The 26,623-nt window shown below is 43.0% G+C and overlaps 7 protein-coding genes and 1 non-coding gene across 11 annotated transcripts in view; 6 read left to right on the top strand and 2 right to left on the bottom strand.

The window, feature by feature from the left end:
- LOC6581221 (gamma-glutamyl hydrolase) overlaps window positions 1-18,991 on the top strand; it is a 66,529-nt gene extending 47,538 nt beyond the window's left edge. The window contains exons 1-2 of one of the 3 annotated variants that reach the window (XM_002006928.4): window positions 16,714-17,193; window positions 18,074-18,991. In XM_002006928.4, coding sequence (XP_002006964.3) covers window positions 16,811-17,193; window positions 18,074-18,902 — 1,212 coding nt within the window. In that variant the 5' untranslated portion in view covers window positions 16,714-16,810 and the 3' untranslated portion in view covers window positions 18,903-18,991. Of the gene's footprint in view, window positions 1-16,713; window positions 17,194-17,715; window positions 18,011-18,073 lie in introns of those variants that run through there. The other 2 variants (XM_032731208.2, XM_044010213.1) reach the window with 2 other exon arrangements.
- On the bottom strand, window positions 5,727-8,120 carry LOC6581228 (U3 small nucleolar RNA-associated protein 4 homolog). Its single transcript, XM_044010212.1, has 3 exons — window positions 7,889-8,120; window positions 5,995-7,822; window positions 5,727-5,924 (listed from the first exon to the last, which is right to left on the bottom strand). Exons 1-3 carry the CDS (start codon window positions 8,017-8,019, stop codon window positions 5,805-5,807), a joined length of 2,079 nt encoding a protein of 692 aa, XP_043866147.1. The 5' UTR covers window positions 8,020-8,120; the 3' UTR covers window positions 5,727-5,804.
- On the top strand, window positions 8,423-10,302 carry LOC6581227 (protein disulfide-isomerase TMX3). The gene is made up of 2 exons (XM_002006933.4): window positions 8,423-9,516; window positions 9,570-10,302. Exons 1-2 carry the CDS (start codon window positions 8,617-8,619, stop codon window positions 9,957-9,959), a joined length of 1,290 nt encoding a protein of 429 aa, XP_002006969.2. The 5' UTR covers window positions 8,423-8,616; the 3' UTR covers window positions 9,960-10,302.
- On the bottom strand, window positions 10,765-11,769 carry LOC6581226 (programmed cell death protein 5). The gene is made up of 3 exons (XM_002006932.4): window positions 11,623-11,769; window positions 11,226-11,346; window positions 10,765-11,168 (listed from the first exon to the last, which is right to left on the bottom strand). The coding sequence occupies exons 1-3, from the start codon at window positions 11,671-11,673 to the stop codon at window positions 10,945-10,947; spliced, it is 396 nt and encodes a 131-aa protein (XP_002006968.1). The 5' UTR covers window positions 11,674-11,769; the 3' UTR covers window positions 10,765-10,944.
- LOC6581225 (mediator of RNA polymerase II transcription subunit 10) lies at window positions 11,867-12,550 on the top strand. The gene is made up of 2 exons (XM_002006931.4): window positions 11,867-12,088; window positions 12,153-12,550. The coding sequence occupies exons 1-2, from the start codon at window positions 11,967-11,969 to the stop codon at window positions 12,430-12,432; spliced, it is 402 nt and encodes a 133-aa protein (XP_002006967.1). The 5' UTR covers window positions 11,867-11,966; the 3' UTR covers window positions 12,433-12,550.
- Trnai-uau lies at window positions 12,687-12,781 on the top strand. The gene is made up of 2 exons: window positions 12,687-12,724; window positions 12,746-12,781. It is a non-coding gene; the product is annotated as a tRNA-Ile (tRNA).
- On the top strand, window positions 12,996-14,063 carry LOC6581223 (iron-sulfur cluster co-chaperone protein HscB). Of its 2 annotated transcripts, none has more exons than XM_032731209.2 (3): window positions 12,996-13,241; window positions 13,289-13,418; window positions 13,483-14,063. In XM_032731209.2, the coding sequence occupies exons 1-3, from the start codon at window positions 13,067-13,069 to the stop codon at window positions 13,874-13,876; spliced, it is 699 nt and encodes a 232-aa protein (XP_032587100.2). In that variant the 5' UTR covers window positions 12,996-13,066; the 3' UTR covers window positions 13,877-14,063. The 2 variants fall into 2 exon arrangements, with proteins under 2 accessions (XP_032587100.2, XP_002006966.3); XM_002006930.4 differs by having other exon boundaries at window positions 12,999-13,237; window positions 13,306-13,418.
- LOC6581222 (gamma-glutamyl hydrolase) lies at window positions 14,034-16,169 on the top strand. The gene is made up of 5 exons (XM_002006929.4): window positions 14,034-14,126; window positions 14,498-14,810; window positions 14,991-15,041; window positions 15,115-15,344; window positions 15,422-16,169. The coding sequence occupies exons 2-5, from the start codon at window positions 14,587-14,589 to the stop codon at window positions 16,030-16,032; spliced, it is 1,116 nt and encodes a 371-aa protein (XP_002006965.2). The 5' UTR covers window positions 14,034-14,126; window positions 14,498-14,586; the 3' UTR covers window positions 16,033-16,169.
- Window positions 18,992-26,623: the final 7,632 nt, after the last annotated feature.

Raw genomic sequence — 26,623 nt, 5'->3', positions numbered from 1 at the left:
AACGGTGGGCTGGACTGGAGTCCAGGCATTCAAGTGGAGCTGGCTGAGTGACAGCGTCCACGGCAACCACTGTGGCTCAAAAGAGCTGACGACAGCAAGTCAAAAGGCCAGAATGAATGCACTGAGCGAAACTAGGTTGAATAACTGGAAATACAAACTTTGGCTTCGATTTTGTTTGACTGAGGAGAAAAGCGAAATGAAATGAAGTATTTTTAGACCTAACAATTGATTGAAGGCTTGACTATGATTGATATTTGTTTATTTATTCGAAATTATTGTTGCACTTAAAATGAAAAATACAAATAGCTCTTGTAGAGTATTTGCTAGTCAGGCAAGTCCTACCAAAGCAACTTCCATGTTGCCTTACTTTAAGTAATATTTAGTATTAAATAAAGTTTTTCCCAAGTTTTTCTAGGCCAACTTTTGGCTCCAACTTAATTAGACCTTCGAATTGGTCTCACCGATTTCGCTCAGTGCACTCTTTTGCGGTCAGTGGCAATGGCCATGTCTATGTGCCGCATGGCACCAGCACTCCTCGCATATGTGTCTATCAGTCGTTGCTGCCGGTGGCTCATAATGATGTTGGCCGGGCTAACTGCCGCTTGCACCCTTCGCCTTGGTCGCCGGCTTTGTTGGCTTAATTAAATTGCGGTTGCCACTTGCAAACGAAGCGCGTACACAAAATCACACACAGCACACGGCACACAGCACATTGCAACAATGCAGCAATGCAACAATGCAACAACAGCGACTGTTGCACGTTCCGTTTCACTTGTTAATTCGCTTCTTTTCATATACTTTATCGATGCTGTTGTTGTGGAAAAAGTGGTTAAAAAGTGTGTGTATGTGTGTGTGTGTGTGTGTGTGTGTGTGTTGAGTCTGTTTGTGTCGCGGCTAACAATAACATTAAAATTATAGCCGCAATTCTGCACGCACCACTAAATAAATTGGTAGCTTAACTAGCTGCGGGAATACCCCTACTAGTGCGCATTCTGCAGGAATACCCCTACTCGTACGCTTTTCCTTTTCTTGCCAATTCTCGCTATCAACTCTCATCTTATTCGGCAGCCTGTGCATCAAATGCGCAAATGACAGCTAAAAGTTTTCTTGGCTTAAGTAAGTTTAGATACCTTAGTTGATAAGTGCGTGATTTAGCTTGGCTTCTTTACACTGAGCGAAATGCTTGGGCTTCTTAAATAAAGGTGAAGAGTGGCATATAAACTGAAAATTAAGTTAAATTTGCCATCTTAAAACAAGCACAAATTGCTTATAGATTTTATTAATTAGTTAATTATTATTTTTTTTTTATTATTATTATAATTTTTATTTTTTTTTATTTTAACTGATCAAAAAAGTCACCAAAAAGAATTTTCGTTTGTATTTCTTAAACATTTTCGTTCACATTTTTGTCATCTCATCTCTTCCTACTTTTCGCTTCTTTCGCCTTCAACTCAACCATTTCGCTCAGTGTACGTTTAGAGCATCATAAAAAGCGCACATTTTGACTGCTTTTGCAGGAAGCATAACCATGTACATATGATGCTGCTTGCATTCGAATGGTCGCAGCTTCCCCTGACTTTAGTTCAGTTAGTTCCTTGTTTATTGTGAATTTGTCCTTTCGAAGGACAAAATGCAATTGCAGCCGCATAGTGCAGAAAAGTTGCTGACGCGAGGACTTGGCCAAATCCCACGGAAAAGCCATGACACGCCCACTCCAACACTTAAGCCACCCACAAATGACCTTTGAGTGCCCCGCTGTGGCAGGCGCTGTCTTTGTGCAGCGGAGTTAGTTAGAGGTAGTTTTTTTTTTTATTCTCTCTTTAGGAGTAGCTGCTATCACGTTGAAACTTAAGTTGATTTGCTTTTTTGTTGAGCATAAAATTCAATCAGCTTCAGCTGCATTCAAAAGTTACGAGCCAGCACCCTGTGTCTGCAGCCCAGCTCACTCAGCCAGCAGACAGCCACGTTTGTCCTTAGCTTGTCCTCTGGCAGCAGGAGCAGCAGGAGCAGCCGGAGCAGCAGGAGCAGCGGCGGCAGTCCTTGTCTCGCTGTCTAGACCGCTGCAGGGGTCGCATGCAGCGTCATGACAACCGCATGCGATTTATGCTATTGCCCTCTCTGTCTGACAGGCTTGAGCCTCTTGCCCCTACCCACTAGCGCCAGCTCCAGCGCCGTGCTGCCACTTTTATGTGCCACAAGCGACGCGTTAATATTATTAAATGCAAATTAAGCTTTATCTCATTTCGTTCATTAGCGGCCAATTTGCGCGCCCTTGTTTATTTGGCGATGGGGTTAAGCATTAACAAACTGGCACGCCCCCAGCTGAAGCTTAGACTGCGGCAATTATGCTTGCAGAGCGAAAGAGAGAGAGAGAGAGATAGTGAGAGAGTGAGAGGAAGGGAGAGAGGTAGATGATGCATTGCATCATTTGTGGCTGCATTCCAATGCGTCTGCTGGCAGCTCCCAGCCCCCGTCCAACTCCAGCTAAAGGCGTGCTCACTTCCTGGCAGCGGGCTAATTTGCAAACCAATTAAATGTCAATTTGAGGCATTGTTCGCCAGTCGCCGACGTCGTCACAATGTCTGCCGTGTCAGCGCGTTCAACTTTTGCCCAGACACTCAGCCCGAGCCAGACTTGCAATTCAGCAGCGAAAGGCGCAAAATGTGTTGTCGCCGCCTCAGCTGCATTGTTGTGTGCCCATACCCTGGCATTGACTAGCCGCAGTGAGGGTATACGAGAAAAGCTGATAACGGTTGATAGCAAAAGCCTCCACAAGCTGATCCTAATGATAACTCTTCTTATTCATCGATTCAAATCGGTTATCAACAATTGTTTTACAATTGTTTTTACCCTGAAAGGGTATTTCCTATTTGTAATTATAGTTAAATCTAATATCAACCGATAAATATCGATTTTAGACTCAACGGTTATTAATGAATTCATTTTGCAGAAATTCATTTGGTTATTAGCTAGACGATATCGATTTTTATCGATATATCGATGACAACTATGCATCTGTCTTACTATATATTAAACTGATAACGCTAACGTCAGTTTAAAACATGTTTTGGCATGTAGAGATACAATCGATAAATATCGATTTCTCCAGATTAAAGCAGATAAAAGCTAAAAGCTCTCTTAAGACTTACATTTCATTGACTATATTTAAGGGTAGTTATTCCAATATCTTTAAAGGATATCTCTTAGCCTGTCCATCTTCTCCTCGAGTATTTCTATTTGCTGCTGCTGTTGTTGCTGGCAGCTGCAAAGTTTGCCCAGCGCCCAAAGTTTTTACTGGCTGTCTAGACGCGACTTCAGTCGACTCCTTTGTAGACTACGACTTCGACTTCGACTTCGACTTCTACTTCAACTGCGACTGCGACTGCGACTTTAGTTGTATTTGGTCGCGTAGTTTGCATAAGTTTTGCTGCCTATACTCCACAGCTTGCGGCCTCGCTATGGCCACGCCCCCTTAGCCACCTGTGCAGCTGTCGGTGGCTTTGGCTTGCGGCTTGAGCCATTGCCGTTGCCGTTGCCGTTGCCGTTGCTTAAGTGCATTTTAATGCCTCAAAGGGCGTGATTCAATTCAATTCATTTCTTAATTTGTGGGCGCTCGAGCTCTTTCTGCCGACACACGTGGCGTATGCGTAACAATTGAGGAACAAGTCGGAACAGTGGAATATTTGTACTTTTTAACAGCAAATTTGTAGGCGAAGGTTTGACGAGGTCATTAACCAGTCAGTTCCTAGGGAAAGCTTGATATCTCACAAAGAATACTTCGGCGAATACAACTTTATTAAGCTAGATTAACTTAATTATCATTAAAAAAAAAAGTTTATACAATAAATCATGTGCATTTGTATATAATTGAAGCTATGTATATAGCTCAGAGCTTTATATTATTAACTAGGAATTTGCATTAAAAAAATTTCACTTGAATTCAAAATTAATCAAATCCTTTTGAAATGTGATATTATTTCCGAGAAAAGCTTTTATTATTTTAAAGAAAATATAACTTCATTACAGTGATGAAAGCTTTCCCCTAAGAAATTCATAAATAAAAGAAAGCTTCAGAATGAAAGTATATTAATTTTCTCAACAGCAACTGCTCAAAGCTCTCTGTAAGGTAGATAACTCTAAAAAGATAAGAGCTTTTAACTGAAAATGCATTAATCTATGTACTTAAAAACGTCTGTTTAAGCGCTCATTAATATGACTTAGGCTCAAAGCTCTCTATAAGGTTGAAAACTGCTTAAGTTCGCCCAGCTCTGATCTGCAGCTTGAGTTTGCCTTGGGGCAACTGCCCAAAGGATTAACTGCCCACAGTATTAACTGTTAACTGTTGCATATATTTAAAAAGCTTTTATAGATGTTCTCTAAAGCTCAATTTGCCCGTGGGCAAATGCCAATTCAGCTTAGGCTTAAATGCTTGACGTCGATTTGGAAAAGCTAAACAATTTCCATCGGTGATTATTTATGTCCATTTGGCATCGTGTCTCGGTTGGCGCTGCATGCAAATGGAAATGCGGCCGACAAATGCCCAACAGGCACGCCCACAACCGCAGCAGGAAAACGGATGCCGAAAAAAAAAAAAAAAATACAAATGAAAATAAAATAGAAAGAAGCAAACAAAAACTAGAAAAATTTGTATGCAAATGGAGGAGAGGCCCAGAGGACCCAAACGAGAACAGGCAATGCCAGTGCATTGGAATATGGCTGCAGGATACTTTTAGCCACAGACAGCGGTGGGCGGGTGGTGCGGGTGGTGCGGGCGTAGCGGGTGGCTAGAGCGGTTTTGATAGGGCCTAGCTGGGCAATGAGTTTTTGAGCTAAAAGTTGAATTGTGCAACAAACAGACTCGCTTGCCATCTCCCTCTCGCCGACTCTGCCGCTGTCTCCGTCTCGCTCTTGTGCTGCGTGTGTTCGTTTTCGACTGTCTGTGTGGTATGCACTTGTCTAGACGTTGGCTAGACAGTGTAAAACCAAATCCAAAAAAAAAAAAAAAAAAAAATTGAGAGAAAAAAGGAAAATAAAGCAAAATAACAGAACAACAAAACGATCTGAATTGCATAGCACATTTGGCATGTGTAGCCAGTGTGCACCGTACCGCACATTTCTCTCCTCTCTCTCTCTTTCTCTCTCTGTCCCTCTTGACAGTCGACAAATTTGTGAAAAAATTTTCGGTACCAGCCAAAGGCATTCAATTTCGATGAACAATAGTTTTCTCTCTGAGGTATTACTGTAGTGGCAAGGCATTTCGGCTTGGTTAGGGAGTGTCTACTGTGTGACTGTCTCTGAGAAGTCATCCCTTGACAAGCCAAAGGCATTCAGTCCCTGGTGAGGTATTACTGTTGAGCACACTTAGCGCGAGTCTACTGTACTACAGGCGACTAGCTTCAGGGGATAGTAATTTCGTTTTATGTTGCGAGCTTGACAAGCTTTACCGAAGTGGCTGGTAAATTTTGGCATGCATTTGCCAAGTGAAATGCATTCAGTTTTGATGAACGGGTTTCTCACATAGGGAGGTATTACTGCAGTAGCGAGTGACTACCGTATGACTAGCTACAAGGATTGTCCCAGCTAAGGACTTTCACCTATATTCACATAAGTTGACCACTTAGCCAGTGATTACTGTAGAGCTACAGTGCTTAAGATTCTGATCACACATTTTGACATCTTTAGTGAGTGTCTATCGTAGCACGAACTGCACTTAAAAATACATTCCATTCGTTCAACAATTTTTTGTTTACTTTGCTTTTTACAACTTAACTAGTTACTACTGTAGTGGTACAGTGAATTCCTAACTACGAAGCGCCGAACTTCTTGCGCTGATAAGGCGGAGGCAGCATACTCAAGTAATTCTTCGTCTGCACGCCAATCGTCACCAGCTCCTGCTCGTTGATTCTGCAGACCTGCAGCAAATGCTGAAAGGATGGAAAATAATTAAATTTTATATATTTAACTAATCAGAGATCAGAGATTTATGTTGCTTACCTGTCGATTGAGTTGCATCTTCAATTCATATTTCCGTAGCTTCGTTGACTCCAGCGATTTGCTCAGCTTTTTGGCTTTTGTGAGTGGCACCGTCTGCTCCTGCTGCTGCTGCTCCTCCTGCTCATAGCTCTGCAGCACATACAGGTGCACCTCGTCGTAGACGATGACAATGTTGGGATTGTTGGCATCGAGCAGCAAGCCGCGAATGCTATGCAACTGCGCATTTGGCACAAAATGCTTCTCGGTCTCGCAGACGAAGCGTCGCTGCAGCAGATCGTATTCCACCAGCCGTCCATCGGCATAGGCAACCACGAGGTTCGGCCTGCCCGCGTGCATGGCCAGCGCCGTGGTGCCCGCCTTGTAGCGCGGCAGGTTGAGCAAGTGCCTCGACTTGGCGCCGCGCAGCTGCCAAATGGCAATCAGGTGATTGGTGCTAGCTACGATCAGGTATTTGCCACATGGCGACAGCTCCACGAGGCTGATCGGCGACTTGATCTCCTTGCTCAAGTCGATGCTGTAGGCAAAGTCCACCTGTTGCTCCGTCAGAGTGAAGCAGCGCATTTGATATGTGGGCGCGTGCAGCAGCCAGAGCGAGTCGTTGCCAAAAATTATAAACTTGGCCGGTTCCAGTTCGGCGGGCAAATCTTTTGTCAGGCGCGTCACAGCCAGCGGCTTCAGCTCCAAACGACTCAGACGCAGCTCGTCAAGCGTCGAGTAGCAAATCCATTTGCTGTCCGGCGAAATGGCAGACGCCTGTATAAATTTACTGGCGCCCACGACGAGCTGCACGAGCATCTCGGGGCCCTGCTCCAGCTTCAGTTGCTCACAGCTGCCCACTGACATGCGCGCCACTTGGTTCTCCGTTGTGTGGTCACTCGGCACGCCCAAGCGCCACAAGTGTAAGGATTGCGGATATCGGAGCAGCATTAGATTCGCACTCGATGCTAAGCTGGCGCATTTGCCAGCCAGATAGGGCGCATATTTGGCTGTGTAGGCGCGCGACTTGGTGCTGGATGAGATGCAGAGCAGGCCATCCTGGCCGCCGGATATTATGCGATCCCCGACAACCAGCAGCGCCTTGACATAATGTCTGTGCACCTCACGCTGCAGGAACTTCACCCAGCGTTGGCAAACGGAGTCCTCGCGTTTGATTTGCGTTTTGCTGAGCACACGTATCAGAGGCGGCCTCATGCCACTGCACACCAGACGATCCTCCTCCTCGTTCACGGCCAGAGCAAAGACGTGCTTATCGAGCACCTGATTGGCCTCCACTTGTGTTGCATTCGCTGCATTCCAAACGGTGACATAGCCCGCCGAGTCACCTGCTATTATTGTATCATCCTTCAGCACCTGCAGCGTATAGACAATGACATTCTTGGCTGATAGAGTCATGGTGTGCAACGTGTGTCCAGTGGCCACGTTCCAGATGCGCACAGCGCCCACTGATCCAGTAACGAGGCGCTTGCCTGGCTTATCGAATTTACAGCAAAGAACGCGTCCCTCTTGCTTCCTGAACAGCAATTTATAGTTGATTTCGTCCTGCTCAATGCTCATTAGATTAATGTGTCCCTCCTCGGAGCCGACGGCCAGCTCGGTCTCGGCACTATTTACATCCAGGCACCACAGCGCATTTCCTGTGGGCGATTGTACATTCCGGGGCTGCAACGTATTCAGATCCCACTCAACTAGCTGTCCCGTCAAGTCCACCGAGAAGAGTCGCTTGCCAGCCCAGGCCATGTTCTCCACCTGCGACTCGGGCGTTAGTTTTATCACTTTCTCCAAATAGGGTGCATAGCTCATGTCCCAGAGCTCTATGGAGCCATCATCACTGCACAGCACATGGACATTCATTTTATTTATTTCTTTTATAAATATAATATTATTTTTTACTCACCGGCTGAGCGCCAGGCATTTAAGCAGCTTGCTATACGCCAGACTGACAATCGCACGTGGACTTATTGTGTAGAAACGCGCATTGTGCACCTGGGCGGTGCCTGTTGATTTAATGGGCACGTTTGCTTTCATTGTAAAACTTGCTTAAAACTGAGTTTTACTTAAAGAAAACAAAATCACACGTGCGTCGAGCGCGTTGTCACTGGCCTTGCCAGACTGCATAAAACACGATGTAAACAAAGCCAGTCACAGCGCTGGCTAAACGATTGTTATAGCTATCGATAAGTACAGTGACACAATGTGATGAAGTTGGCTTGGAATTGGGTGTGTGAATTGATATTCATAAAGTGAAAATGAATAACAACAATAATATCTATGTAAAATAAATGTTCGAAAACAATTATTTTAATCGATCCTATTGTGATGTATGGAAAGTAAACAGATTCACATTCACTGCCTTTTCATACGATTGTTTTAGTCATCGATATTTTGTGCAGCAAGTCATAGTGTCACTGAACTAGTTCACAATAGAGCTAAACAACTAAGTATGGGGGTGGATTTTTTCTTCGGTTTTAGAAAAATTATCATTGTTTGCTAATTTAATTATTGATGACAGTGTAACAAAACTGAGAAAAGAAAGCCACATGAAACGTACTTAATTATGCAATAACAGGAACGAGTTACCATCATTCAGCAACATTCAACTGCAGCAGCCAGCCAGCCAGCGAAATGCATCAATCAATATGGGGCTGGAGTCTTCCATTGCTGTTTCTGTTGATCCTCGGCACGCCGGCCATATCGTCGCGTGTCCTTGAGCTGAGCGATCGCTTCATCGATGTGCGCCATGAAGGTCAATGGTTAGTGATGTTCTATGCCCCGTGGTGCGGCTATTGCAAGAAGACGGAGCCGATATTTGCGCTCGTCGCTCAGGCGCTCCATGCGACAAATGTGCGAGTGGGACGATTGGATTGCACCAAATATCCTGCTGCAGCAAGGGAGTTCAAAGTGCGTGGCTATCCCACAATAATGTTCATCAAGGGCAACATGGAGTTCATCTACAATGGGGATCGCAGCAAGGATGAACTGGTCGACTACGCTCTGAGGATGTCGGGGCCACCTGTCCAGCTGGTCACGCGCACCGACAGCGTGGATATGCTGAAAGGCTCCCATACGATCTTCTTTATGTTTGTGGGCCCCCAGCAAGGTGTTGTCTGGGACACGTACTATGCAGCCGCCGAGGGCTACCAGGAGCACGGATTCTTCTATGCGACGAGCGAGGAGATAGCTGCTCAACATTTCGATTTCGAGAAGTTGCCCGCTGTCATTGTGTATAAGGAGGAGCAGCATCATTTCTATCCACACGGACACGTGGCGCACGAAATGGATCCAAATGATGTCAATGAAACCATATTCCAATGGGTCAATGTGGAGCGTTTCACGCTGTTCCCTAAGGTCACGCGTTTCAATATCCATCAGCTGCTGAAGACGAAAAAGTTCTTGGTGCTTGCTGTGGTGCAGGAGGATAAGCTAAGTCAGATAGCGACGCATGAGCTGGAGTTCCGCGACATGGTTGAGGGTGTCATACGCAAGCATCGACCACGTTACCATGACAAATTCCAATTTGGATGGGTGAGAAAGAGAAACAAATTAAGTTTCATTTCCTAATTGTTTTGCTCTTTCAGATTGGCGATCCGTCCATAGCGCATTCCATTATACTGGACCAATTGCCAACGCCTCATTTGATAGCGCTGAATTCCACGACTCAGCATCACTATATACCCGACGACGATCCGCTGCAGATGACGCCACAGGCTCTGCATCTGTTCCTCGAATCAATTAGCAATGAGAGCGCCACGGCCTATGGCGGTGATACGTATTTTGTACGAGTGAATCGGGCACTCTTTGAGCTGAAGCGTTCCCTGCGCGAAATGTGGCGCGGCAATCCGGTGCTGATGACTGTCATCTTTGGCCTGCCACTGGGCTTTCTGTCGCTCATCATATATTCCATTTTCTGTGGCGATTGTCTGGTCACAGAGGAAGAGCAGGAGGAGGATCACGAAAAGAAGGAGTAGAGAAGCATAAAGGATTGCAAGAGGAAGAAGGAGTAGAGGCGAGAGATGGTTTTCGTGAAGAAGTAGATCGAGAGGAGCAGGAGAATTAAGAATAGAACAAATAGAGCAAGGGGGAAGAGTAGATAGATAAGTCTACGCCTCTTTCTGTCGTGTCACATATAAGTAGCAGGTGGATTACTACAATGAGTACACAAGCTGGAGGATCAATCGAAGGAGCATCTACTCTCAAAAAATAGTTCATCCCATTGTTAGTGCAATTTTCACAATTTACAATGTACTTGCATTAAGCCAAATCTAGTCTTATTTTAAACGACATAAACATTTTGCTGATAGAAACAATGAATTTTTGATTTCATAAATGACTTTTTATGCCCTATAACATTTGAAACAGAAGCGAGGAGACCTTTATATGAAGCATAAGGGGGAGTTGATACTCAACTACTTCAAAAGCTTATAAATAGTAAGTTCTTTTTTAGTAACCAAGATTTTGAGAATCAAAAACAGTATCGGAGCTGTTACCATGAAAATGGAAGACCTAGAAGGGTTCGTACTTCTTACAGTTAAGATTAATATCCATGAAATACAGTCGCTGCTTCCTTTAAGCCTAATTTACATATGTAGGAGTGAGAGATTAAAGTGGTATATTATAAAGCTGACATAATAATATGTCATACAAGATAACTTGATGATGGGATGTCTCTCAAGCTGGAAAAATTACCAATCTCTAGAAGTGTCTTCAAAGAATATTAAGATCTGCCTTATACGAGTAAATATTTGAGCCGCATTGAATACAAATGCTGGCACATACAAAAATCAGTGACGAGCGAAGGTTCACTGTATTCTCTCTCATTTTTTCTTCATTTAATAAACATAGTTGATAAAATTAGCGAAATCTCTAAAGCACATCTGTTCTTCGAATTCTAATTCGGTTGCGTGGTTCTGATCCAAGGGAAAACTGAAGCAGTTCGATCCATTTGGGCTATAATCAGCAGCCATAGTCTTCGTCGTCGTCGCTGTCTATGGCTGCACGGCGTCTGTCGTACTTCACTGTGGGTTTGCTCTGTGGCATCTGGGCATTGACGCTCTCCAAGATGCTGACGAATTGGGCATCGTCCAGTTTACCTCGCACTTGGCCCATTTGGGCCATACGTATGACCATGTTCTCGAACATTTGTGCTTTGTCCGGTTTGCTCACTTTCAGTGTGTTCACTGCAATTGAGATCGTTTGTGTTAGTCGGACTTCACTGTACCACTTTGTTTACTTACGTCGTGCGCGCGCCTGCTGATCGAGCACTTGGGAGAGTATTGAGTGCTTCATTTCCTCCTGGGCGCGCATTTGCTCCTGTTGCGCCTGTTGCTTCTCAGCATTGTTGCCACCGCCGCCACTCTAGATAAGCATTGAAGGAGTATATTGATTAGCGGATACCCTTTCTCTCACAGGTGTGCAGCAAGCCAGCCGCAACAGCAAAAATTATGAGTCATGCTAAAGTGCTTTAAGACATCAAACATAACTTGCATAGTATATGCTTAAGTCGATGAATTCGTTTTTCAAATATTTTATATATTGTTTATTTTATTTCTTTTACTTTTGTTGCTATTTTTGGCATTTGGCAATAAGTTTGCCGCTGACATTTGCTGAGCACATGGTTTTGCCTTTACTTACTAATTCCGCCATGCGCTGGGCGCGCAATGCATCTAAATCGCCGTCAGACATGATTACTCTTCAATTTAATATTTTAAATTTGTTATATTTATTAAAAAGTATGTAAAAATATGCACTGTTCGCTCCGGCAGGCAGTGTATCGATACTTGCACACAGAATGGACCTGTCAGTAAACTATCGATAGGCGCATATCGTCAGAAATACTTATCGATACACTGCATAAGTGCACAGAGGTGGAAGAAGCAGCTACAGATATAAACAAACAGCTGAGCAAACAACAGTCTCTAGAAAAAACTATATAAAATTGTGTAAAACTTTTGTAAATTGTCAAAAAATTGCTGAAAATGACTTCGGCGCTAGAAAACTTGGAAACGCAACTAGAAATGTTCATCGAGAATGTGAGGCAAATACGTATAATCGTAAGCGATTTTCAACCACAGGGCCAAAACGTTCTCAATCAGAAAATGTAAGAAAATCTGCGATGTATTGCAAACCAAGCTTAAACAATTATTTTTTGTTGGAAAATGCAGCAACAGTTTGGTCACCGGCTTGCAGGAAATAGATAAATTGCGGCCGCTGGTGCAGGATGTTTATGTGCCCTTCGAGGTGTTCTTCGATTACATCGACCAGGATAAGAACCCTCAACTGTATACAAAGGACTGTGTGGAAAAGGCGCTGGCCAAGAATGAAGAGGTGAAAGGCAAAATCGAGAGCTTGAAGAAATTTAAGGCCAATCTGCTACTGGAGTTGTACAAGACTTTTCCCACTGAAATGAACAACTACAGAGCTTACAGGAAAGACTCAATCTAAATGTTAGTTTTGTAATCCCTAAAATATTATATATACGAAAAACATATCAATAAATATGTCCTTTCGTGAATTTCAAACGAACTATATAAATATATTTCGTTTATATATTTGATTTGAATTCATCGTTTTCTCTCAGTTTCGTTCCATTGTGAAAATCTAGGATTTAAGTTAGAATTTTAGTAAAAGGGGTTGCGGGAACGACTGGAATTTTCATTCAGTTTTCAAACAAGGCATTTGGCAAAAAAATTCCGAAGGCTCCAGTGGCGCAATTGGTTAGCGCACGGTACTTATAATCAGTAACTGTGTATGAGCAATGCCGGGGTTGTGAGTTCGAGCCTCACCTGGAGCAGCAAACACAATTTGAAGTGTTGCGTAATTTTTTTATTTTTTTTTTAAATGCAAAAAAAATATATATATATATTTTTTATATAGATGCATTTTATTTTTGTAGTTGTTTTGCGCTTGCATTAAATACAAAATATTTTGCATTGCTGTTAAAAGAGAATGTGAGAGAATACTGGGCTGTATGACAGCGTTGCCAGACTGTTGTCAGCTGTCATATCAGCTGTTTTTTGTTATTGTGTGTTCGCTTGTGTAATTGATAAGAGCTTAGTTTTTTCATTATTGCTGCAAAATGCGGCGGACGTTTGCATATTTAAGAACTGGTTTCAGTGGATTAAATAATAATAGAATAAATGAGCTCACGGCGAGACACGTGTCATCAGTATGCTGGAATTGTCAAAAGCCGGGCAAAAACATGATATGCGGGGATTGCGGCAGTTTGCAGGATGTGGATAATAACACGGCAAGTAATTAAATAGCTGACCCATGGAATGCACAATTAATTGACTGTTAGGTTCTTCCCACCTACAGAACTACTTTGAGCTGTTAAACTTTCCCACGAAGTTTGAACTGCAAGCATCGGAGCTGACGCAGCGCTTCCGGCAGTTGCAGGCGCGCGTGCATCCCGATAAATACAGCAATAAGTAAGTCGACAGATTAATAATTAGCATTCCATTTCTGACCTATGGCCACCACCTGCACCTGCAGAACTACCCGCGAGCAAACCAATTCGGCGGACTGGAGTTCCCTAATCAACAAGGCATATAAAACGCTGGCGGCGCCCGTGGAGCGAGGGCAATATATGCTGCAGCTGGAGGGCGAGCAAATGCCGCAGGATAACAGTGCACTGAATACGGCCTTCCTGATGGCCATGATGGAGCGCAACGAGGAGGTGGAAGAGGCTGACGATAGCAAGGCGCTCGATCAGCTATATGCACAAATTGTCCAAGAACTAGCTGATAAGGCGAATAAACTAACGGCACAGTTCGAAACGAACGATCTGGCGGCTGTCAAGCAGACGCTGGTGGAGATGAAATATTTGCTCAGCATACAAAACAGCATTAAGAAAAAACAGCAACAGCTGATGTCCAACGTAGCGTGAATATTCAGATCGATTACTCGATAGGACATCGATAGCCGAAAAACGGCGAAATGATGAAGAAGAAGAAAATGAGAGGAACCAAACAGATGGCAGCACCGGCAAAGACTTTGCAAATATTTTGTTTCTTTGTTTTATTTTGTTTTTCTTAAAAACAACGATCGATTAAAGTGGAAAATGTAATGAGAAATACGAAAATCACCTTTCTACACCTGGCTGGGGTGCTACTAAATTAATGACTTGCAGTTGTAAGGTAATTGTATAAGCGGATCAACTTGTTTTTTTCTTTTTTATAGTCTTTGCTGCTGCGGATCATGTGCGATCAGTGGGCGAGCGGCATGTGGGCGTGGCGAGCGCTTAAGTTAGTTTAATTATTTTACTATTGGCCCAAAAGCCAGATAAAAGTTCCCCGTGACAAATCACTCACTGCGCGGTGATAATAATTTAATCAGTTAGCCCTGCAGCAAGTTCACACAAACTCACGTATCACTTACACCTGCCAATGCACACACACATAGACAGGCAGACACACACATACAGCCACGCACACATATTAGCGAGTCATTTGGCAAATATTTACAAATTTAATTTAAATTGAAAATGCTTCTTACTTCGCAATGTCAGTGCTGCTTAGTTCATCGACTGAAGGAGCTGCGCGCATTCGATTGAAGAGACTACAACAAAAACAATAACAACAACAACCAGTTGCGAAGATGTTGAGGACAATTCGCTCGATCTTTGTCGGTCTGCTGCTCTGCTGCTTAGTGCCGTTGTCTGTGGCCGATGTTAATGGCATCATATCCCCCATCATCGGCGTGCTCGCCCAGGAGGTCTATCCAAATGGCCTGATTGCCAGAAACTTCAATGCCACTAGCTACATAGCCGCCTCCTATGTGAAGTTCGTGGAGGGCGCTGGCGGGCGTGTGGTGCCCATCGGGTGAGTGCTGACGGAGACAGCAAAGTCAACCGGGCCTTATCACAGCTAAGATCAGATAAGGCGTGATTGAATTGTTTACAACTGTGATGGTGTGCCATGACAGGCAGATTTCAAATATATATTTAGCATGTATATACTCAAACTTAAAGCTAATTTATGGCATCTTATTAACTGTTCAAGCACTGGACACAATCGCAGCTACTACGAGCAGTTGCTCAAGAAGATCAATGGGTATGCCAACCGACTAGCGACTATGACTACATCGTTGGGTTATTTTAATTGAATGAATTTAATCTTTATTTAGTCTACTGCTGCCTGGCGGCGCGACTTACTTCAATGAGACAAACGGCTATGGTGATGCGGGCGAGCACTTGATAGCCGTGGCCAAGCAGCTGAATGATAACGGCACTTATTTTCCGGTGTGGGGCACGTGCCTGGGCATGGAATTGCTTGTCTTCAAAATGGCAAATAATACGGAAACGCGCTCTAATTGCGAGTCCGTAGGACAGTCTCTGCCACTGGAACTGAAACCGGGTAAGCATTGTCGAGAGGCTACCTGAATCATCTTGTGGTTATATTAAACAAAAATAAATAAATAAAATCCCTTTCAGACTACAGAAAGAGTCGTTTGTTTGCCGGCGCCAGCGAGGAGCTCATCGGGAAGCTGAGCAAGGAGAATGTCACCTATAATTATCATCGCTACTGCTACACGCAGCAGAGCTTCACCGTGCCCAAATTGAACAACTCGTGGCGCATCATGTCCCTCAATCATGACGTGAATGGCTTGGAATTTGTGTCCAGCATTGAGCATCTGACTTATCCCTTCTATGGCGTACAATTTCATCCGGAGAAACCGCTCTACGAGTTTGTCAGCAACAAGGTGCCGCACTCCCCCTCAGCGGTGCAGAGCTCACAGTATTTCGCCGACTTCCTCATCAGCGAAGCGCGCCGCAATTCCCACAGCTACACCAATGCCACAGAGCAGGCGCGTTCGCTGATCTACAACTACAAGCCGGAGTATACTTCGATATTGGGCTCCAGCTATGTGCAGCAGTATATATTCGGGCAGCCGGACATCGCTAATGACGTTGATGATGGACGCCCCTATCCCTATTACAATGGTCGCAATGCTGCTGCAGCTCAATTCAACGGATTTCATTTGGTTCTCGCATTTAGTTCGACTGTTTTGGCCATGCTAATGCAACTTCTCTGCGAGCACTAATGTCTATTTGTGGATTAAGACTGTGCAGAGTTTTTCGTTGTTACTTAGATAGCTTTTGATTTTTTATTCTGCCTGCCTGACGCGACTTTTCGTTTGTAATGCTTGAAGTGAATTAATAAATGTTGGCTAAACTGCAAGTTGAAGAATTGAATAATTCCTTAAAGCTGTTTGTTCCCAGAAAAGATATAATTAAAAAGAAAAAAAAAATGTTTTTCTTAAAAATTGAAATTTATCTCCCAAGTGTTGAGTCAAAAATAGTACAAACACCTTATCAAGTGCGGGAATAATTTCAGCGAATGATAAGGCAAAGTTGCATCCAGCATCATATGAATACCGTTTCGCATTATTGGAATTCCAGTGCAAAATTTATTGTTCCAGTCTATCGAAATAATAAGCTAAGTAATTATTTTTTCCTGTAATAAAATGAATATTTATTTAATACTTAATTTTCTATTTTCCTTTATTTGTATTATCTCTTAATTTGTTCACTTTTGTATGTATATTATTTTTGCAGCCGCCTGAAGCTATGCTTGTCTTAGGCATTTAAAAGCTTTACTGTAGCCTGGTTAATGATTGTAAATATTGATAGTCCTGCAGATATTGAAAAAATTCGCAATATCAAAAACAGAAAAATTCTGAGACGTAAACTTCTAAAATAAACTGGATACAATGCTATTCAAATGACTGTCTATCTCTCCTTCTCTCCTCTTCTGTCTGTGTCTCTCTCGAATAAATGTGTGACCTGAGTGTGCTTTCGAGCTTTATTCACTAAAATGAAATGAGGAACCATATTGCCTTTTTGCAAACCCCATCGCGCTCTCCGTCCGTCCGTTCGCCAATTCGTCCCCCCCATCGTCCGTCTGTGTGTCGAGCTAGAGACTTTAAATTCGAAACTGATTCACATGTTGCAGACTGGTGCATTCATTGCTGTTTATCTCTGAGGTTTTATGCAGTTGCGGGTGAGGGCCTTCATTCAGTTGTGCGGCAAATGGCAAACAGTGCGGATAAATCGACTCGCGATCCATGTGTGGTGGGTGTGGTCTGCATGGATATAGCTAGTGCCTTGTATGAGCATAGCGCGGACCCGAAGCCGGCCAGCTATATAGCGGCTTCGTATGTGAAATACCTGGAGGCGGGAGGTGGCCTTGTGGTGCCCATTTGGTGAGTTCATATTTAGGATTTGCATGGCAGCTGCGTGCACGGCATCCTCATTTTGTTTGTTATAGAATGCTTGAATATGATTCTCTGATTCATTTATGGCTGTCAATTACAAATTCTCCAAATGTTGCATGTTAAGTGCTCGTATAGGTTATACGTGATAGTTGATGCATTCTCCCATTATCGCAAGAATGCAACAGAGTGACAGGGGCAGCGCCGATATGGGGCAGCGTCCAGCTAAAATTGCCATCATCAAGCATTGATAATTACTTGCCTGCGTCTTAGTTCAGTTGGGTTCAGCATAGTGTTCATGGCAAAATTGCTCCTTTAGATTTTGAAATGGAACTGTCAAGCCATGAAATGAATCTACGCACATGGTGCTACGTTTACAGGGTGCTTCACTGTTAGCTGTCAATATAATGAGCAAATCTAATTTGAATTTTAAATACACTACTAGATTTAGAAATTCGTGACACGCTTTATAAGCAGTGCCCCACTGTGCAAAAGTTGAATTAGTGTTAACGCATCTATATATTCGTCTACCCATGTGTTTAGCTCTCTGACGAAAGCCGAGGTGCTTTCGCACCGCACTTCAAGTTCAATAACAGATAAAATACTTTATATAGTAAATCTTATCGAATACACCACACATTCGTAAATTTATATTAGGAAAAGACGCACAGCTAGCCGATAGAAATGTAAATTCTCGTTTGAGCTTGTTTTCTTTCTGGCAGAGAAAGTCAATGTACCCCCTTCTCTAGCTTGCACAGTGTGAGAACTGTGCCGGCCAAGGCTATTGGCAAAATGCCCGGCGCAATAAGTTGCGTTCGTTGCGTTTGTTTATGCACATGCAAAGCAATTAATGAAATGAAATTTATTTTAGGATCGGACGTGATCGCAATTATTATGAGCTGATGATGAGCCGGATCAATGGGGTGCTGCTCACGGGTGGCGCTGTCTATCTGGACGATGAGGACAACCCTGCGGCGGTCCCTTCATGGATGACCAATGACTGTGTGAAGTCGATTCAATATATCTATGAACTGGCCCTCCAGCGAAATAAAGCGAACAAATATTTTCCGATCTGGGCCACGTGCTTGGGCTTCCAGCTGATGCTGAAGAATGCAGTGCCGTCAATGAAGCGTGCAGCATGTGGCGAAACCATATCCAGGGCACTTTCGCTCCAGCCAACTGAGGATTACGACAGCTCGCCGATGTTTCAAGGCCTCAGTCCGGAGTTGCGCACACGCTTGCAGAGCGAACCATTTGCTTGCTATCAGCACAAATACTGCATCACGGAAGAGAGTCTGGGCGCAGCGGCCAGCGATTGGCGTGTGCTGGCCACTGGGAGGGCGAGAAGCGGGGTGAGCTTCATCACGCTCATCGAGCATCGGAAATACCCACTATACGGCTGCCAGTTTCATCCCGAGCGTAGTGCATACGATCAGCTGGTCGGACGGCAAGACCCGTGGACTGAGTCCCACACCAAGCACGGCATTCAGCTCAACCAACACTTTGCCCATTTCTTCGTGGAGGCCTGCCGAAGGAACTCGAATCGTTTCGATAGTCTGGAGCAGCTGTCGCGCCACTTGATCTACAACTGGATGCCGGAGTTCAGCGGTCGCCACAATAATGTCAACTGGCTGCAGGTCTATCTCTTTCCCAAGGACGTGGACTACGTGAAGAAGGCCGAGGAATGCTCAGAGACCTGAGCTAAACAGCAGCAGCAGTGGTTTTAGTCAGTGCCATATAAAATTCTACGTATTTACTCTGATATTAAAGTATTCAGATAACATTCCAATTATATTTGCGTTTTCTTAAGGGAGCTAATGAAGCGAAAAGAAGCTCTGGTGTTTCCTAATAAACATATGTATATGAAACGAGTCACAAGTCATTTAAGAACTTAGTTTACTTCTTACAATATTTGGGACTCATTTCATAAAGGAACGACTCTCCTCCAGAGTCTCGTCTATTCGGTAGTTAAGTCTGCCTCTACCCAAAAGCCTGAAGCGTTACATATATGGATTCTAATAAGTAGAGTCTCGCCTAACCAAGAACACTTTGACTTTTCTGACAAATATGTATAGATTGTACAGACCTACTATCTGAACTGTTACAAATGACGTCTGCCCCTCTTCCCCATCGCGCTCTCTCACTTAGCTTTCGGTCGGCACATGCAACTTTCGTGTATTTTTATACTCATTCACGAAAGTGAATTAGTATATTGGTTTTGTGCAATGTCCGTCTTGCTGTCCGTCTGTCCGTCCGTCCGTCTGTCCGTATGAACGCAATCTATTTCGGCGCTATTGAAGCTACAGGCTTGAAATTTGGAACACATACTCGTGTATATCTCCGATTTATAAAGTGTTAAGATTTTCCCGATCCGCCCACTGGGGGCGTGGCAAATCGGAAATTGCATTTTCCGTGGCATATCGAAAAATACCCTGTAACTTTCACATTTTTTGAGGGTAAGCATTCAAACTTTGCAGTTAGGGTACCGTTATCACGTTCTAAGAACTGACCAAAAATGATGGCAAATCGGAAAAACTGTATTTTCTACAGTATTAGAGCGAAACTTAGCTACTAAATTGTTGATGGGATGTGAATGAGTATTCCGCTGTCGGTAACGCCCGACTGCAACGTTCTTACTTGTTCCATTTGACCTTTCTTAGCACGTGCCTGGGGACGCGCCAACCACTCCTGTATCTATTTGACCATGTGTATTTGTTTTTCTAATTAGCCCTGTGTCTTTGGTGTTTAGGTTCCTCGTCTTTGTCTGTTTTTTGTTCCTTTTGGGCTTGTGCGCATTTGTCTGGCGCGTGTTTGTGCAGTGCCACCAGCCAGGCCCAGCACCTTCCAATCGCAATCACCTGGTGGGGTTAAGGTTCAAATTGACGGACAGCATTAAAATAATTGTGGCTCGTCTGTGGCAACATGTTATTGTTATTGCTCTGCCTCATTGTTTGGCTGAGACGGCATTGTTGTCCGGACATGGTGTTCGCTTTTCTGCCTCCTCTTATAATTGTTTTTCTTCTTCGTCTATATGCCTCCACCCAAGTGCTGTCTCCCTTTGCGCGATAGCGACATCTAGCGACGGCGGTGTGGACATGACAAATTACTCATACGCCACGCGTGACGGAACCCTTTTTACATGTGCTTACTGTTTCGGCCACGTAGACAGAATTATTTTAATTTTTCCATTACGAAAACATGAAATTAGAGCGAGTGATATGGCAAACATAGAATATTCTTTAAAAAAAAAAAAATTTTATGAAATGTATATGTGCATATACAAATATTTCAAATATATGTATTAAAAAAAAATTATAAAATGATAAAAAAAAAATATATTTATTTTTTTTTTAATTTTAACATTAAGAAAACTAACTAAATAATAAATATACTAAATATTAAACAAGAAATTAAAAAAAAAATTAAACAACTAAATTTAATATTAATTTTTAATAATAATAATATATATAAATATACTTTTTTTATTTAAATTTAATTTTTTGATATTTGTAATTTTTAATATTTCTGTTTTTTCAAATATATCTGTTTATTTTATTTTTTTTTTTTAACTCAGTATTAATTTATTATTTTTATATACCTCTCTGGTGTTACTCTTCTATTAAGGTTCCAGAATGTTCCCAATAAGTGGGCTATAGTACTTATTCATATGCTATTTGACATAACTAAGCATATATATATTTTTTGGCCTTAGCATTTGACGCTTCATTTGCTGCGGTTGTTGCTGAATGGACGTATGTGTGAGCCATGTGTATGTGTATTAAGCACTCTTCATTTAACCCGTCTACTTATAGTCAGCCCAACGGCCGGCTTAAACGCCCTTGTGCTCATTTCACACTCACACACACACGCACACGCACACAGGCTTACAAAAGTAACTGCTAGCACTTACATTTGTAAACTTTTGAAACACATTCACAGTGAGCCGATACACACACGCACACATGCAGAAATCAACACACACACACAGACACACTCACAAAGTCTCAAAGGAGGCCAAACCTCCTTTTTTAATGACGTCATAGGCGCTCGCTGCAAACATTTTGGGGGCTGCTCGATTCGATTCCAACGTTGCCCAGCTGCCCTTTAAACCTAGTTGGCGTGCATTGAACTGCCTGCTCTCTCTTTCTCTCTCGCTCGGTGTGTCTCACTGCCGCGCTATCTCTCTCTCTCTCTCTCTCACTCACTCCTACGTAGTTGGCTTTGCGCAGCTGCTGTGCTCTTTGCGGCATTTGCAGGCTGCAGCTGCAACGGGCAATGAACTGCCTGCCTGCCTGCAAGGACATTGCAGTCACACACATACCTACACATACACACATACACATCCGCCGGCACACACACATACACACACACACAGTTACGCTTGCTTGACACCTTAGCCCATTTCTGGTACAACAATAAAATTGTTGCAGCCTCCCTTTGGCGACATCCCCTCCCTTTGGCCCCCTGCCCCAGCCGTCTGCAACCGTCGGCAATTGCGCCTTATTGTCGCATTTGGCATTTAACTGCAGTTGAAGGATTCTGCCGACTGCTGCGCGCATCTGGCCATTTGCTGGCTATCATCTAGCCGTTTACGCCTCCCCTTTCAAGGCTGCAGCACAGAATGTGGAGCGAAACGCAGACATTGAAATTCGACTCGAAATTTCGATGCATTCCCTTGCCATTGGCTATTGTGAATATGCTCATGTTTGTGATAAGAGACTATTTATATTTTACTATTTATTACAGATTGGAGTGAATATAAAAAAAAAAATAAATAAAAACTACTGGCAAATAGGCCTCCTGCTTGAAAAAAAAAAAAAAAAAAAAAAAAAAACAAACAAAAAATATAATAATAATAATAATAACATAAAGACATGAAAGACGTACGAATACTATATGATATTAATTATTAACTATGTGATCTTATATATTAACTATTAATATATATAGTAAGTATAGTTTTTCTTTAGAAAGTGCAATCTTTTCTTAAGGAATTCAGTTTCTAAATATTTGCTCATATTAAAAATACATAAATATAGTTTTAGTCTATAGCTGAATATTTTTCAAAAATTTTACTATAAAGAAAAATGTGTAAATATGATAAATCGCATATTTTTTGTGACATTTAATGCATAAATATTTAAAAAAAAATGTCACATATATGTTTAATGACATTTAACGCTTTATCAACTTAAAATATAACTTTGTCGACCTTTCAGTTGACTAAGTTTAAAGTTCAGCATTAGCCACCTAGCTGTCGGCTAATATGTTTCACAAAATTAAAAGAGGATAAAGAAGGTTCAGGGAATAAAAGTCAGGCAATGCCTATTAGCGTGTTTGTTACTTGATTTTATGGCTACGCTGTTGGGTGACACGCCAGGCTGACATTTCGCCATGTCTCTATCTCTGTGTATGCGTGTGTGACGTCATAGCTGTGCGCCGAGCCAGAGACCGTTGGAAGGTCAATCCGTACGACACACAGCGCGAAAAGCTGCTGTGATTTGCTGGCAACATATTTAGGTTAAGCCCATCTCTCGAGCGGAAATCTGTGGCGGGCTTTAAAGGTGCCGCAGCCACTGATAAAAGAGGGCGCATTAATCAGCGCGGTGAGTGTTCGAGTCGTCGTTGTTGTTGTTGTTGTTGCTGTTGTTGTTATTATTGTGCCTTTATTGTTGGTGTTTTGGGTCAAGTGGCTTGAGCCTGCCTGTTTGACCTTTGTTGTTGTTGTTGCTGCTGCTGTTGTCGCATCCTTTGGCCTCACTTTTGTTGCAATTGTTTCGTGTCCTATGGGACAAGGTTGCGAACCTCTCGCGATTTCACATTCAAATTAGTTGCAAGCGCTATTTATAAGCACCAGCAGCAGCAGCCACTTGAGGGCGTGCCGGTCGGGGTGGTGCCAAAGGGTGGTGGTGGCTGCCCATCCTCAGTGGCCGCATTATGCAAGCCACGCGATGCTCGCGAGCGTCGTCCAAATGTCGCCTCTTGTTTTCGGTGTTCGGTGTTTATTAATAAGGCAGGTGGCCAGACAGGTGCCAAGGGATGTGCAACTAATGCATATATAAATAAATCAATCATTGCCTCAAGCACACTCAAGCTCAGACTGAATCAATAATGCATGCCGCATACGTGACGTATACGCAATATATATATAATTAAGTATATGTATATATTTAGTATTTAAATGTGAAATTAGTTTAACATGGCTGACCGCACAGTCTTCTGACGTGGCATCAAGTGCATTGCGATGCTGTGGTTGTGTGGTGCTGCGGTGGTGCATGCATATATGAATGTATGCTGCAGCAGTGCAGTACGTCAACGGAGCCGACGTCGACAACGACGACGACTACGACGCAGCCCTGACCCAGTTAGCTGCCTTTCGTTAGCTTCCGCCGACAGCACACACACACACACACCTAGTCATTTACATTCATGATGGCATCTAACGACGTCACATTGAAAACCTTCGTCTGTGTGGTCAACCTGTGTTTGAGCTGCGTTCAGCGTATTTTCTTGAAAGCCTAAAACCGGCTATAAAAATTGTCAAGCATTTCACACGTCCAGCCGCTGTCTGTCGCACGTTACACGCTGCGTATACGCAATAAATGCTTCTTATCGAGCCATCGAGCAAATCAATTTATGCTGCAGCCCGGTGGCATATCCTTGCACTTTATCTAATTGAATGCGTGCGTCAGCGGCATTCCCTCTCCCTCCCTCTCTCTCTCTCTCTTTGTCGCTCAGGTTCAATGTCCTGCTTTGCATAGAAGTCGGCGTGCTGCCTGGGCTGGGTTTCTGTTGGCAGCTCTTGTGCGCTGCTTCAGGCAGTTTTTTCAAGGAAGTTCACTGAGGCATGCCAGAAAAAAAACGAAATGTGTTTTTCGGCCTGACTAGCTGAACGATTACATTAGAATATCTCTCTTAAGGCTGAAAACGAATTTTGAGTGGTTTTTTTTTTTGTTTGTTTGGTTTTCTTTCTTTCTTTTTCAAGTCAAATGTTAATATGATGTATACCCTGTGCTGAGATTTTAAGAGGGCATGAGGTTTATTTAAATTGAGTTCTATCTGCGAGAGTCTGAGATGAAAGCTGCTTTGGTAGAGTTATTCATTCTCGTCGTTTCTGTTGAGTCGATCTACTGGATTTCTTTAGAAAATTAATTCCTTGTGTTTACTCGTGCATTATGATAATTTGTCTTGAATTACGACTTCAATGTTTGTGCATATATATAAAATATGTGAATATATATATATCGATATCTATTGTTTTAGGTCATGTTAATCATATCTACTTTATTTGAATAAAGACATATATAGTTATATATGGCCTATATCTCAATAGATTGTATATCCCTAACTAGAAAAGAATATTTTTAATGTGAAATGACATAATCTAAATCTCTATATCTGCCGTAGGTAGTTAGCTTCTAATGTGTAGTAAATAAATAAATATTCCATAGATACCATTGCCTATCTGTTGATTGGGTTTGTTGTTTTTCAGCTTTCGATTCGAGAAAAAAGAAGAAAATTACAATATTTTCATTAAGCATCACTGAACTAGAATTCCTCTGCTCAAAAGAGTGACGCTATGACAATTACCTAAATCAACAAATTCCATGCATTTGCTTAAGCACAGGGTATCAAATAAGTATATCAGACAAGTACGCATATTTCATAAATAATTAATTTATATATTTCTTTATGTATGTGAGATACATATACACATAAGTATATATGTATATGCGTATTTACATTTCTGTACCTCTGGCCACAAATTGCTGCTGTCACGCCCCTTTTTGTGAGCCTGTCTGACTGTCTGTCGTTTGCATATACCTTTGATAGCCAGACAAATTTTGGATAACGATTTCCTTTGAAATGAGATGAAACCCGAGTAAGTATAGAGCACTCAAACTGGCTGTTGTTAGCTGACTTGGCCACGCCCCCATTTCAGTCGATTATAATGAGGCCTATTCAAAGTTTTGACTTATGGGTTGAATTTAATCGCAAAGCCTTAGAAATACAACAAATGCGAGCCTTGGCCAAGTCTGACCTAGTCCAATGCCCGGGCGACCAGTTGGCGGCATATGTCGCCCCACTGAGCTGAGCTGACCTTGTCTAGAGCAGTCCGGGAGAAGAGGAGGAGAGGAATAAGCGGGAGCAGCACTCAACCCAGCTAGGAGACAATCTCTTTGGTGGCAGCTTCCCGCGGGATAGCTGCTGAATGGGAACGAGGTCGTGGCCGTCGTGGCTGGGCTTCCGGCCAATTATGAATGAAATCCTTTAAGAGCTGCCGCAGGATAACGCGCCAAGTGGTTGGCTCACTTATATTGTGTTTGTGCCCGGTATGCAGCGAAGGACAAACAATTGCTCGTCTGACGTATGACCCGATCAAGGATGCGCCGCAGCTCCTGGTACGTCATCGTGTCGTCCTCCAGGGCAAGCGTTAACCTTCGCCCGGCTGCACTCGGCCAGCTTTTCAGTTTTATGAATGAAAAGCGGGGGGGAAGTGGGCGGGCGAGTCAGTGCTCAACAGCATAAAGGATGCTCCTGCCCAGCTGCTGGCCAAACTGAATATAATTAATTAGAGCCCGACTCTGTTTATATGGCCTAATCGTGTAATTGTGGCTTATATGCCGTACGTGTCACTTGGCATCTTTATGGCCCACTCTCGCAGCTGCCCCTGCCCCTGACCCGCCCCGCCCGCCCCTTTCGCAGTCACGTAGCTCCGCAACTCATTAAACGCAATGTCAGCTAATGTGCTCGCAGTGCCGGCAGCTCTGGTCAGTGCGGGATGCTTAATAAATGCCAACTCATGCATGCGAAATGAGAAAGGCATAAGAACGTCTTCGTTTCGGTTAGCTGCATACGAAATACCCTGGCGAGCACATGAGCCAAAGCCAAAGCGAAGCCGACTCCACATCGATTGCCCTAAATATTAAAATAGATGGATGCACATAGATGGATGGAAGAGGGGTTAGAGTACTTGAGCGACAGTGGATGACAAATGCTGTTAGAATAGTGGCAATTGTACTTGGGTTTAATTACGGCTTGACTAAGTATAAGCTATATGCTCTCAGCAAAGGCTTAACAAGGAATGCTATTCGACTACAGACAGGCAGACAGACATATAGACATATATAATAAAGATCAGCGAGTTGTTCTACAAGTTGGCTTTTATTTTATCTTATCTTCAATATCTAAATATATAATTAAAGATAAAGAAAAGTGGATAGTCAAATAGACAAAATGATAGATGGAGTGATAAATTAAGAGTTAAGTAGAGATATAGATAGATTGATTGATATATAGGGAGAGTGAAGGACGTTATAAAAGATGTGAGTGTCACTAGATGATAAAATGCGTATGGAGTACTATGAACTATGGATGAGTACTGGGATTTCATCAGTGAAGAATGCGGTCCGGCAGATAG

Source organism: Drosophila mojavensis, unplaced genomic scaffold (genome assembly GCF_018153725.1).
Source record: "Drosophila mojavensis isolate 15081-1352.22 unplaced genomic scaffold, ASM1815372v1 contig_74, whole genome shotgun sequence".
Taxonomy (NCBI): Eukaryota; Metazoa; Arthropoda; class Insecta; order Diptera; family Drosophilidae; genus Drosophila; species Drosophila mojavensis.
The sequence above is the reverse complement of the archived record's forward strand: the minus strand, read 5'-3'. Positions and strand labels throughout refer to the sequence as shown.